General features: G+C 38.7%; 1 protein-coding gene across 1 annotated transcript in view; it reads left to right on the top strand.

Annotated features, from left to right (window-relative positions):
* Window positions 1-12,433, top strand: part of ATG10 (autophagy related 10) — a 227,044-nt gene extending 214,611 nt beyond the window's left edge. Inside the window, exons 6-8 of the mRNA XM_061621880.1 lie at window positions 4,215-4,312; window positions 5,735-5,850; window positions 9,529-12,433. Of these exons, the coding sequence (XP_061477864.1) occupies window positions 4,215-4,312; window positions 5,735-5,846 (210 nt within the window). The 3' untranslated portion in view covers window positions 5,847-5,850; window positions 9,529-12,433. The remainder of the gene's footprint in view (window positions 1-4,214; window positions 4,313-5,734; window positions 5,851-9,528) is intronic.
* Window positions 12,434-13,463: the final 1,030 nt, after the last annotated feature.

A 13,463-nucleotide genomic window follows, 5' to 3' on the forward strand; every position in this document is an offset into this window, starting at 1 on the left:
AATTTTTTTATAGCAGCAGGGATGAAACATCCGCCTTTTGTATAATAGAACCTAATTAGGGCTTTAGAGGTGTTATGGGCTGCTTGAGTTACGGCCTTAATATGAGGGGTCCAGGAGAGTGAGGGACAGAATAAGATGCCTAGGTACTTAAATTTCTTAACCTGTTCAAACAGTAAGCCTTCTATTTTCCAAAGATGTTTTGAGTTATTTTTGGTGAATGTCATTATTTTGGACTTAGTGTGATTAATTGTAAGAAAATTTTGTTCGCAGTAACAAATATAAGTCCGTAGTAGGCGTTTAAGGCCGATTTCAGAAAAGGACATCAGGACCGTGTCATCGGCATATAGTAGCAGAGGACAGCTCACTCCTGCAATATTTGGGGAGTGGAGATTTTCATTAGAACATTTGTTTTTTAGGTCGTTTAGGAAAAGGTTAAACAAAGTAGGCGCCAATACACAACCCTGTCGAACTCCGATGTTTGCAGAGATGGATCTGGTTAGATTTCCATCTATCCCATATCGCACTCTTAGTGAAGTGCATTGATAGAGCTGACTAATCAAAAATAATAGTCGCTTATCTATTGTGGTCAGATTTAATTTGGCCCATAACAGGTCTCTTGGGACTGTATCGAAAGCTGTTTTAAGATCTATATATGCCACAAAAAGGCCTCTGTTTGTACCACTCATGTATTTTTCCACCAGGAATCTCAAAATTAAGCAATGATCTATAGCAGATCTATGCTTACAAAAGCCTATTTGTTCTTGTCCCAAGATGTTTTCCTCCTCTATCCAAGGTTGGAGTCTGACATTTAAGAGACTCGCAAATACTTTACCTATCACAGAGAGGAGACTGATGGGCCTGTAATTAGCAGGATCCTCCCTATCTCCTTTTTTGTGTATTGGAATAATCACCGCCTCAAGCCAAGCTGAGGGGATTTTTCCATGCTGATTTATCTGGTTAAAAAGGGATGTGAGTAATGGAGCCCACCAATTAATATTATGTTTTAACATTTCTGGGAGAATTTTATCTATTCCTGGGGCTTTTCCACTTTTGAGTTTGTTGATCTGAGTGACTACCTCTTCTTGCACTACCGGGGGCCAATCAGGTAGTTTGCTTGTCTTTATCAAATTTGAAGTCCAACTTGAATTATTCCTATGTTTTGAGAATTGGAGTGAAAAGTAACGTTCCCAAATTTCAGGTTTGATGTTGCAGTGCAAAGGGGCATATGATCCTAAGGCATTTGTAACTAAGGCCCAGAATAGTTTCGATTCATTATTTAGGGAAGCATTTATTAAGGTCTTCCAGCTTTCCTGTTGGGCCTGTCTTTTTAAGGACAATTAGCTTTTTATAATTCTGCTTTGCCAGATAGTATTCAGGGGGAAGGGTTATTGCATTTGATTCTCTATAAGAGTGGTAAATTCTTCTTAGAGTCTGTTTGGAGATCTTGCATTCTCTGTCAAACCACCTCGGAAATTTCAAGTTTTCTGAACTACGTGGGCATTTTGTAACACCCATGGAATTTTCTAAGGCAGAGGATAGTGTTGTATAGTCAGATAGAATCTCAGAAATTGAATTTGATGTCATTATACGTTTCCTAATTAAGGATTCGTGGAGAAGCTAGGAGGCTCTCTAACTTGGAGATATTACAGGCAGACCACTGGAGTCTCTTATAGCAGGGTACAGACCTTAGGATTTTGCATGATGGTTTTATTGTATGGCAGTGGCCTTTTTTTAAGGATAGGTTGAATAGTAGAGGAAGATGGTCACTTTCTAGTCTATCACCAATTAAAAAGTTGGTGATGCAAGAAAACAAAAAGGGGGGATAACAGTTATTTTCACAAATCTCCCTGCACCATCCCCACTACTTCCCATTATGTTCTAAAGTTCCCTCAATCTTCTGGAGCATATGGAGGGGGGCACAGGGGGATGCAGAAATAAGGAGGAATCACACATACCTCATGGAAGCTTCCCCTGGGTCAAAGAGCCTTCCGGCAGCAGAGGGACACAATTGGATGCAATACTCAGTGTACATCTTTAACAGTTTTTTATTTTACTTATTTGTGACAGTTTTCACATCTGGCTCTCATTATTTCCCCCTTTCAATGGTGATCTACTTACGGATGTAAACATGCTTAAGTTGGTAATACAGAAATTTTACTTGCTTACAGACTTTCATCATTCCAAAGTTCATTTTAGTTTTCAGGTCTGAACATGGAATTGCATATTTGCATAATTTTGTCCATTGTGTAATCAGACATGGAAATCAGTTCTGGGTCTACCGAAGTGTAACTTGTGAATTGAGATCTGTGGTAGTGGAAATCTAGGTTGTGCTTTAAGACTGTGAAAGAACATTCAGTGGTTTTGATGCTTATGTATGTTTGTGATTAGTGAAAATGTTAATATTCTTACAGATGGCCAGATCATTTAGTTTCTATCCTTCCTCAAGCTAGTGCCTGTGCTGGCTGAGATTGATGGGAGTTGTAGTCCAAAACATCTGGAGGGCACTAGCTTGGGTAAGGCTGGTCTAGATTCTAGTCTTAAAATATTCTACATTCTGGAATATATTCCTTAGTCTTGAGGACAGCCAGGCTCCAGTAAAAACCACTGTGTGAGAAGGAAGGGGGGGGATTTTAGGAGCATAAAGATAGCCTCACAACGTCTTTCTAGAGAACACTATTGAACTACAGGAACACGATAAAAATGGCTCTGTGTATGAGCGAAATGCTAATTCTGATCTTCAAATCCAATAATGAGTAATATGCTTAGACAGCCCCCATACTGCTTTGCCAGAGATCAATGGTTCCAGTATGGAACAGACTAGATCATGGACATAAAGGTGGAATTTATGCTACCCTCTCCAAACCACCAAGAGAATAAAATGTTCTTTAAGGATTACATGTTTTTATTTATCCAAAAACTCTAATCCCTTTTTAATTTCCTTTAATTTATTTTCCCCAGTAGCCCATTTTCTCTTGTACTGCCCTTAAAAAGTGATGTTTTGTCGTGACCTAATGTTGTTCTTAAATATCTTCAAGATGCCCTCAAAGGGTACCTTGAAAATGCTCGTCTTGCTATTTAATATAGACTGTCTATTAAAACATATGGCACAATATCCAGATGATTCACTAGTATAATTGCATTTAGATATAATCACGTTTCAGATTTGCATCTTTAGACAGCACACAAAATCCCTCAGGCTAAGGCTGCTTTCTGCATGCACATACTAGACTGCTAACATCAAACAGAAGACAGAGAACCTGCTTACTATTATCATCATATTCAACCAACCACCAGGAGAGCCCCAGTGAAAGTCTTAGATAGCCTGAATCTGCGCTAATATTATTACCAAAAATGAACTGACATGGATGCAGTATCAAAGTTTATCTTGTGTTTTCATCTGCAAACATTTTGAAAATGTTTACAGCATTCATAGCATTGTATAATTGATGAGTCTCTTTCTTTGTCAATATGCTAAACTGTGTTGGACTATAGATTGATTAAATGCATTCAGTGTTCACATAGATCACTTTGATCACTTATCAAAGGCTAATCAGGATGTTTAAAGGACTGTCTCCTCCCATACACTCCTGTCTGCCCACTGAGAGTAAATGGGGAGATCCATGTAAGCTGTCATTGGCAGAAATGTGTAAAAGTGCTCCCTTGTCTGTCATTGTGAAACTCTTTGCCCTGGGACCAGTGTTAGAATAGTATCAGAGAGATTGTAAAATAGATTACCATCTGTATGATAGTATTCCAACACTGAATATGTTTTTGTTCCACAGGCTTTCAACCTGTCTGGAGTCTGATTATGTCTGGCTTTCTCACTCTTGGTGCTTTTATCTGCTGGGCCTTTGTGTTCTGTCTTGTTTATGTTTTGTTGCTGTGTTTAAAAAGTTTTTTTTTTAATTATGAATGTTAACCACCTTGGGTGTTTGTTTAGTAATATTTCTGTAAAGAAATTAGTGGATCTGTAAATTAAAAAGTGTGATATTTGAAAGAATATTGGACTTGGATGTAAAAGTCCTGAATTAAAGTTAGAGCTTAGATTTAGATTTCTTGGTCTTTGGCAAGCCACTATCTCTTAACCTCCATTCAGCAGCTGTAAAATGAGAACCCTAAGAACCTATGTTACAAGGACAAATGTAATAACAATTGTAAACTACTTTGAATACTGAAAGTGATATATAAATGATTCACAAGATTGCTTTTTTCAGGAACATCCATTACTTGGACAGCCTTTCTTTGTTCTTCATCCCTGTCGGACAAATGAATTTATGGCTGCAGCGTTATCCAGTTCATATAAACAAAGCAGGTGAGTAGTATCAATATGAGTTGTTAGACTTACTAGGTTCTCATATTCACCCTGGATAACTCAGGAAAAATAAATAAATGTGTACTTACAGTGAACCACTCCTCTAGAGAACCCTGCAAATCTTCTGTAGCCAGACAAATTCAGGTTAGAAATAAGGCACAATTCCTTAAGCTTGTTCTTTATCTCTTACTGTAACAAACTTGAGAGTGTCACTCCCAGTCCTTGGACATTTTAGGAGGTGTTTCTCAAATGTCATGTTCATAATGTCTGTTTGGTCTTAATTGTTATTAATGTGTGAACTAGGGTCCCCTGGAACACAGCCTAAAGTTTCTATGGGTAAAAGACTTGTAAAATGTAAATGTACTCCCTTCAAGTCGATTCCGACTTATGGCAACCCTACGAATAGGGTTTTCATGAGGCTGAGAGGCAGTGACTGGCCCAAGGTCACCCAGTGAGCTTCATGGCTGTGTGGGGATTTGAACCCTGGCCTCCCAGGTCGTAGTCTGAGACTTGAGTGGACAAAATAAATCCACAGGATTCATATAACCTCTGGGTACTAGTGTGTGAGGGAAACTTGAGAACTTGTGTTTTCATTTCTTTAAAAAGTGTTAACTGCACAGCTTCAAATATAAAGATGTGGGAGAAAAGATTACAAGCAAGTACTGATCTTCCAAATGTCATGAATTGCAACTCCAGATATCCTCTCCCGAACTATTCAGGTCTGTAGCAGCAGATCTGCTTAGACTATGCTAATGGTTTGCAACTGCAGTGCTCTACCCAGTATAGCCCATCAGAATCTAACCTTGCCATCTTCGGAAGAGCATGTAAAATGTTCTCATTTAAACATAACAGGCTTTATGTGAGATCTAGCTTTATAACTTAAGTAGACTGAATCTTGAGATGTTTTTAGATCTGTGGAGATGTTTTATTGATTGTTCATTGTGCTGTAGTGTTGGTTTTTTTGTTTTTTGTTTATCTGATTGTAGCTTTTATTATGTGATAGCTATACTGTGTTTATAAACAACATGGTTGTTTCAGGGTTGATCCAGGAGTTTTTACATCCTAAAAGTTGGCAATTTTAGATTATTGTAGAACAAATGTTTCACATACACAAACTAAAATGTCTGTGAAGGTCCGTAGCCCAGGCTTGGGATAAAGAGATAATGGAGCTTTCAACCAACTGATATGCTCTGTAGATGAACCTAAGAATGGACTAACACATGCTCTTAAATGAACTACACAAACCTGGAAGGTTAGAACTGCCATTTAGGTCAGTTTAGGGACTTTTCCATCCTACATAAAAATGATGTCTGTAATGTTATATTGGTAGTCTTTAGAATGGTTCTTCAATTTTTAAAGACAGCTAGAGCGTGTTACATTTTTCCCCAGTATAAAATGCATATTTTCTTTTTGCTTTGTTAGGAGTACAAACTATATTATCTCATGGCTTAGTATTGTTGGCCCAGTGGTGGGTCTCAATCTACCTCTGAGTTACGCAAAAGCCAATTCTGAGAAGAGTACAAGTGCTGATTAAAGAGGTAAATATCCTACTTAAAATTACACATTTAAAAGCTATATTATTCTTCAGATTGCTGAAAACTCTTTTGGTTCTGCTTATCAACCCATACAATATAAAGCCATTTTTGTTTATTAATATAGTCATTATTACGGAATACCAGTACATGTATACTTGCTTATCCTTTTTATATCTGAAGTTAGCAAATTCAGCTTATTATAGTACAAGTGCTTCACATCTGCTAGCTAAAACATTGGTGCAAGTCCTTAGTATCATGGCTTAGGATCTTTAATCTTTTTATCTATACAGATTTTCTCTGTATTATTTTTAATTATATTTTCTCTCTTCTGTAAATTTTGTTGTGTACCACCCTGATATTTTGTATGAGGGATGGTCTATTCATATTTTTATAAATAAAAAAATAAAATAAATAAAAAAGAATTTTTGGTTATCCAGATGTTCTTGGACTTACAGCTACCATTGTGTTTGACCATTGGCCATGCTGACTGGGGCTAACTGGAGTTGGAGACCAATATCAGTTCTCATCTAAAAAATTGTGCTTTTCCTTTTATTGTATGGCTTGTGCTATTGATTTTATAGATGTTCCTTTACTGTAAAGTACATTCAATCATACAAAACGTATAGTCCTGAAGTCAGAAACGCTTGCTTAACAACCCTCTACGTTTTCATGGTGATACTCAAAACACTCAGAGAGAATCCGGAGTTCATACACTAAAACTAGAGTAAAAATAAATCCAGACCCCTGTTGGACCTTTTTCTGTCAGTGGTCTCATAATTTGTTGAAATTAATTAAAAATCAACCATGTTCCCAGAGTACATGGAATCCTATTATTGACCTTGCCCCATACTCTGACCTTCATCTTCTGCAATTTAAAAGTTAAAAAAATGCATGGCTGATTTTAATTAATTTATGAAAATTATCATTGGAGTCTATGATAAGCGCAGGCATGCTCACTAAGCACCAGCTGTCAGTGTTCTAAAAGCCACACTAACAGTTGTTTGGCTTGGCTAAACAAAAGGCCACACCCATGCCAGACATTTATTCTACATTAAACAGTCACAGCTTTCCCCCAGAGAATCCTGGGGTGTAGTTTGCAAAGCATGCTGAGAGTTGTTAGGAGACTCCTAGTCCCCTGACAGAGCTCCAGTGGCCAGAGTGGTTTAACAGTCAGCCCCTGTTCCCAGAGAATTCTGGTAATTGTAGCTCTGTGAGGGGAATAGAGCGTCTTCTAGCGTTCTCAGCACCCTTCACAAACTACACTTCCCAGGATTCTTTGGGGAAGCCATGACTGTTCAAAGTGGAATAAATGTCTGGTGTGGATGTGGCCAGGGACAGGTTTGGTTTAAATTTGGGTGGGAGACAACACATGTCTGCTATAGAATAAAAAGGTGGGGGAAACCCCAAAATACGATATTGTTAATAATGTTTTCAATTGGAAAAGAAAGGGGCTTTCCCTCTGTGTAGTGCCAACCCACCCAATCTCCTGCCCTCCCTCTCCCCTTCCCCTCTTCCCTCCCACTTCCTCCCTACCCTCTTCCTCCCTACCCTCCCTCCATCTCCTTCCCTCCTCTCCTCTCCTCCCTTCTTCCTCCTTCCCTGCCCACTCCAGCTGTCCCTCCCCCCCGATCAGTTTTACCTATCCTAAGCATGATTGCATGGGAGTAAATTCCACTGAACTCAATAAACATGCAAATGATCGAACCTGCCCTTCTCCTCCCCTCTCCCTTCTGCCTGTTCCCATCCCCCTCCTCCCTTCTGCCCTTCCTCCTCTGCCCCCTCGCCCCATCCCCATCCCATGTGATCAGTTTCACCTATCCTAAGCATGATTGCACAGGAGTAAATCCCATTGAACTCAATAAGCAGCCAAATGATCAAGCCTGCCCTCCCCTCTTCCTCCCTCTTATCCTGTCCTTCTTGCCCCTCCCCTCCCCTTCCTCAGAGGCATATATTACCAAATTCTTCCAAGCTACACAGGTGGATTGGACTGTGAAAGACCAACCCAAATTGTGTTTGCATTTTGACAAATTGGTAGGGCAGTACAATATCTCAGAGAGGAGGTCAGGTCTCCTGCTTCCCTGATGCATTTACTATAGCTGCCCAATTTCCTTGCTTTTTAACGTTTGATAGAAATATATGTTGGCTATAGGTACATTCTTAAACCGCAAGGGTTTTTTTTCTATTAGTGAATATATATTATAAGGCCTTCTCTGTAATGGTGCCCCTTCTGTGGCATGCCCTCTCCCTGGTAACATGACTGACATTATGGTGCCAGGCAAAGAACTGTCTGTTTACATGGCCATTTATAGGAAGTTAGCTGCCACTGCAATCATAGAGCTCTATGGGTATTTTTATGATTGAAATTTTTGGATTGTGCTCTTTTTATTTGATCTTAATTGCTCAGAATTGATGTGATTTTAATTATATTGTAATCTATGCCTTTACTTCTACACTTTTCTTCAGAATATCATTTGGTGTTTTACTTCAATGTTCTGATCCCTTTTTTTTTAACTTTAGTTTTCCCACCATGCATTGATGATGTGCAAATGTCCAATTTTTGGATTGTGCTCTTTTTATTTGATCTTAATTGCTCAGAATTGATGTGATTTTAATTATATTGTAATCTATGCCTTTACTTCTACACTTTTCTTCAGAATATCATTTGGTGTTTTACTTCAATGTTCTGATCCCTTTTTTTTTAACTTTAGTTTTCCCACCATGCATTGATGATGTGCAAAAACCTAATCTCGTAAGACTAGTACCCGACCCATCCAGAAGGATCTATCTATCAATAGTTAAAAGACTTATAGTGAGTCACAACTCTTCCTCTCTCCAGAGAGAATTCCCCTCTCTCATCTTAACCATGTTCACTGTAAAATCAACAGCAACATTAGCCATGATTACAGTTAATCAGGGCTCTTGCTTAATTAGGATTTGAAACCAGGATTTTAGTCCCCTGAAGTGACTGGGTGGAGAAAATATCTCTGTCCAATGAGTCTTTGCTTTGGGAAACATTGGTGCAGCTGTTGCAAACATGATTATTGAACAGAGGATGAAATTACTCTAAGACTACGTACCTACTCCATTCAGAGTCCTTATGCTTTTCACTCATATATATTTTTCTACCTACATCTGAGCAGTTTTTCTCTGCAGAGAAGCACTATATTGAAACATTACCAAAAATCTTAATAGCTTAGAGAGGTCATAAAATGAAGAGTTATTCACTAATAGGCAAAAAACCTTGTGGTTTAAGAATGTACCTATAGCCCACAGATATTTCTATCAAACTTTAAAAAGCAGGGAAATTGGGCAGCTATAGTGAACACCAGAGGAGAAGGAGACCTGACCTCTCTGAGATATTGTACTGCCCTACAAATTTGTCAAAATACAAACACAGTTTGGGTTGGTCTTTCACAGTCCAATCCACTTGCTGTGTAGCTTGCAAGAATTTGGAAGGGGAAGGAGGGGATTGGGATGGGAAGGGAGGGGCAAAGGAAGGGGGAAGGAAGGGGAAAGAGGGAGAGGATCTGATGGAGAAGGGAGGGTGGCTCTCGTGGCTGTATAATTTAACTTAAGCAAGCCTACCACATAGTTTACACCATGAACTATTCTACTAATGCTGACATATTCGTCTTATTTGAATTATTCCACAACTTCTGATTCCATTTTTTATTATTTCAGATTCTGAACAGAAGCATGGATAGTGGTGAAGCATAAAGGTGGCCCACCAGTGCCGTAGCTCAGCTCAAACACGAAACAATAACAACACATCTAACAAGATGTAAACATCATCATGAAAGGCCTAAACGGAGGCTGCATTTCACTAGCACTCATGTGTCTGATGATAACCAAGTCTAGGATACATGGTCTCGACAGGAAATGTCTATTTCTTTTCCCAAAATTGAAAGAATGACTTCTTTGGAACAACTTCTTGTGAAATAATTCACAAAGCAGAGTCAATATAAAGATAATATAGGCAACAGCCAAAGGGATGTAAAATTTCTGTCCACTTTACTTGAGTTATCCTTTATGCAGGCCCCATGAAATGGAATGATTTTGTAAGAAATTGTTCCCTTGCTGGTGTTTTATTTTGGCTTAGACCCATTAGCAACATTTATAGGTTACAAACACACAGATTACTTCACAAGTTACAGAAAACACTTCCCTTGAAGACTTAGCGTAAAATTGCTGCTGCAGTCTTCATGTGTGATGATCAAACATGTGTTTCTAGGCTAAGTGTACATAGAAAGCTACAGTTGGCCATGGCGTCTCACCTAGTATGTACACAGTAATATACATGTAATAATGTATGCATTTGATTTGGGACCAAACTGGACATGATGGTGACATTCACATTTCTTGTTCATGTGTTTGCCCTGATCATGCAAAAAGTAGGCAAGGCGGTCTAATTTTTTGTATCAAAAGAGGTGCCCAGTATGAGGAACTGGACCTTTCCTTGTATTACCTTTCACTGTCTTATCACCAAAACTCCTTTTTCGTCAGACTTGTTCCAATACCAGAAGTGAGCCAGGGTTCGGGGGGGGGGGTGACTGTTGGTTGAGTTTGGCATTGGGACAAGGGTGGGGATGGTTCACCTGTGTAAAATTAGATTCCACCCCACCCCCCTCTCATTATGTGTGAAAAAGGAAATATGGCTGCTGGTTTCCCATCTAGTTTGTTCCTGTGAGTTTCATATTATTTTTACACTGAAGCATTTTCCATGAAGGGAAAATGCAGTGTTCAAAGTTGACCCTAAGACAAACTGCACTGGGTTTAAAATCATCCTCTGTGTTTTGTGTCCCTTTTCCTCCCACCTCTTTGGACTGGCTTTCTCCTCAGCAGTAAGCTGCATAAAGGTAAAGCTACATTAAAAACCTGTTTAGCAAGTCCTGTAGCTGCAATTAGGACTCTGCTACATGCCCAATAACAATCTTCATCTTACATATGTTTATCTGGCTTACTCATTCAAGAGGTTAATTAACAGTTAATATATTAAATCAATTAGTAAAAAATGTCCAGATTTTAATTTCACTTACTCCCATCAAATCATTCACTGCCCTGTTAATGTCAGTCATTTTACTGAGATGCATCATGGCACAGATAAACCTCTTAGTCCCATCCCCCACCCCCTGGATCAGTACTAATAGTACCGAATAGTACTATACACAATCTGTATTTGTTACAGCATTGAATAGGTGTAGTTTAATAGAATAAGGGATCATGAGGATAACTAAGAATCCAGTGTTGTATTATTCAAGTTAGAAGTAAATTCTCAAGAGAAGGAAATACATGGCACCAGCTTTCTTCATAATATTAAGAAATGATTTAGCTTCCACTTGAGACAATTTAGTAGGTTATGTTAACTTGGGCTTATACCATTCTTTGGTTTATGAGTAAAGACGGTGTCTTACCTTTACCTAGGTAAATCTCCACTAATATTAAATGGATTTCACATGAATAATGACAAAACAGTTCTGTGAAAGCAGCATTCCTCAACCTCATTCCTTCTGGATGTTTTGGGCTCCAAGTTGAGGAGGGCTTTATTAGAGGAGAGGAATGTGGGAAGCTGACTTAAACAACATCAAACACTGGCTTAAATGGTTGCATCTGAAATGTGCCTATTTGTCCATCTGGCCCAATATTTTATACTCTTACTAGTAGTCACTCTCCAAGGTCTCAAAATAAACAGGTCTTTCATGTTACCTGATCCTTTTTTTTAAAAATGGAAATACCAGGGGTTGAACCTGGATCCTTCTGCAATATGTTCTACCATTTAGCTTTGATCCCTCCCCAGAAGGAGAAAATTGGAGGCTATCTGTCCACATATAGATACAAAATAAATTAAGCAAAACAAACTCATGTATGATCGGTATTATTTGTGTAACACAAATTGGCTTTTTATCACAGAATTTCATTAAGTTCAAGCAAATTTTGGATTTTTTTTGTCTAGAGTATACACAGCCTTATTTTATGCTAATATGTGTACCTTATTTTTCACTTTTTAAGGAGTGCTATTTCTCAATAAAATGATACAGTTTTATATGCTCCATTTATGAAAGTGAGATGCTTGGCTCAGGTCCATTCTCTTTGAGCTGGTTCACTAGAGTTCGGACAGTTACCTGGGATTTTCCTTAAGCATGAGGAATTTACCAAGTGGCATAAAGCCAGTATTTTCAAAAGAAGACCATCCATTGCTTTTAATAATAACTGTAAGAAGGGTGGGGGTGGAAAATTCAGACAGTCAAAGAAGATAGAAAAAAACCATACTATCTATAATGCTACTCTTAGGATTCAGAGAATTGTGTGCAAAGTTCTGCTTGTGCCACAGCCCTTTTTAACTTCCTTGTCACTGCTGCACCCCCCGGTACCCCTCTGAAACGTTTCTTCTATGTGGAGTGTGGTGCAGGGGGCTTCACCTGGAAGAGATAACCAATAGGCTTTAAGGGGGAGTTCCTCTCTCTTGCACAAGGGGCTCTATGTATCTTGCCCATTCTATTTATTGGCTATGGTATGGTAATTCAGATACTAGTTGTAGAAGATATATGAGCTAGTAATGTTTGCTGAGGAGAACAAGTCATTCCCATCTGTAGCGATTTGGGGTGCAGTCCTGTACCCACTAAAATTCCTAATAAAGTCATATGAATTCAATAGAGCAGGATTTGCAACTCTGGTGTTTTTTTCCAGTGGTTTAACTGGCAGGATTGGAATGAAAAGAGTTGTACTTGAGGGATCCTATGCACATTTAATGAGAAGTTAGTCCCAGTGATTTCAATGGGACTTACTCCATAGTATGTGTGTGTGTGATTGCAGCTTTAGAGCCTCATATGGTGCTTCCAGATGGGAATGTATTGTGGAATTAGTGCTATTTTTCACAGCGCCCACATGATATCATCAAAGTGCCATCCAGTGTATATGTGCTTGTTTTTACAAGCTATCCGGATTTCCGGATTATCTGATAAGTAAAAATACTCCACTATACATCCACAGTCATCATGGTATGGAAGCTCAGTGTTTTGCTTTGGTGTTTTTTTGTGGGGGGTTTTGTGGGCAGTTTGTCATGTGTGATGACATTGTGCTGAGTGGCCTGTATTGCCACACCCTTACTTCTATGTGCTCCTTACCTGAGCACAACCAATCATTTTGTTTCTGGTAGCTCCAACAATACAAGCATGTTTATTTCTATCAATTGCTACATGCTGTAAGCACATCTGAATTTGGAGGAACTGTTCTTTCAAGATTTCCAGTACATGTGGGGTGACTGTTATTGCAGTACGTACATACACTGGCCTTTTTTTAAATTAATATTTTCAATACAGACATCTTGCACAATATCTTTTCAACAGAACATCAGTATTTCATTGCTGCAGTAGGCTTTTGGGCAGATGGGATATGTGGTTGTACTATTAATGGTTAAATAGAAATGAATATTACACACACACACACACACACACAAATGCACACAAAAGCCTCCATTTTGCCTATAGTGAAACAACATAACCAAGCTCGGGTAACATAGACTCTCGCACTCGTGTACTTCCAGTGGTTTGAAAAAGAAAAACATATGCATGCACAGGTACAGAAATATCTGTGTATATTCTCAGAATGGGAAAGGGCAA

Source organism: Rhineura floridana, chromosome 1, assembly GCF_030035675.1.
Source record: "Rhineura floridana isolate rRhiFlo1 chromosome 1, rRhiFlo1.hap2, whole genome shotgun sequence".
Lineage (NCBI taxonomy): Eukaryota > Metazoa > Chordata > Lepidosauria > Squamata > Rhineuridae > Rhineura > Rhineura floridana.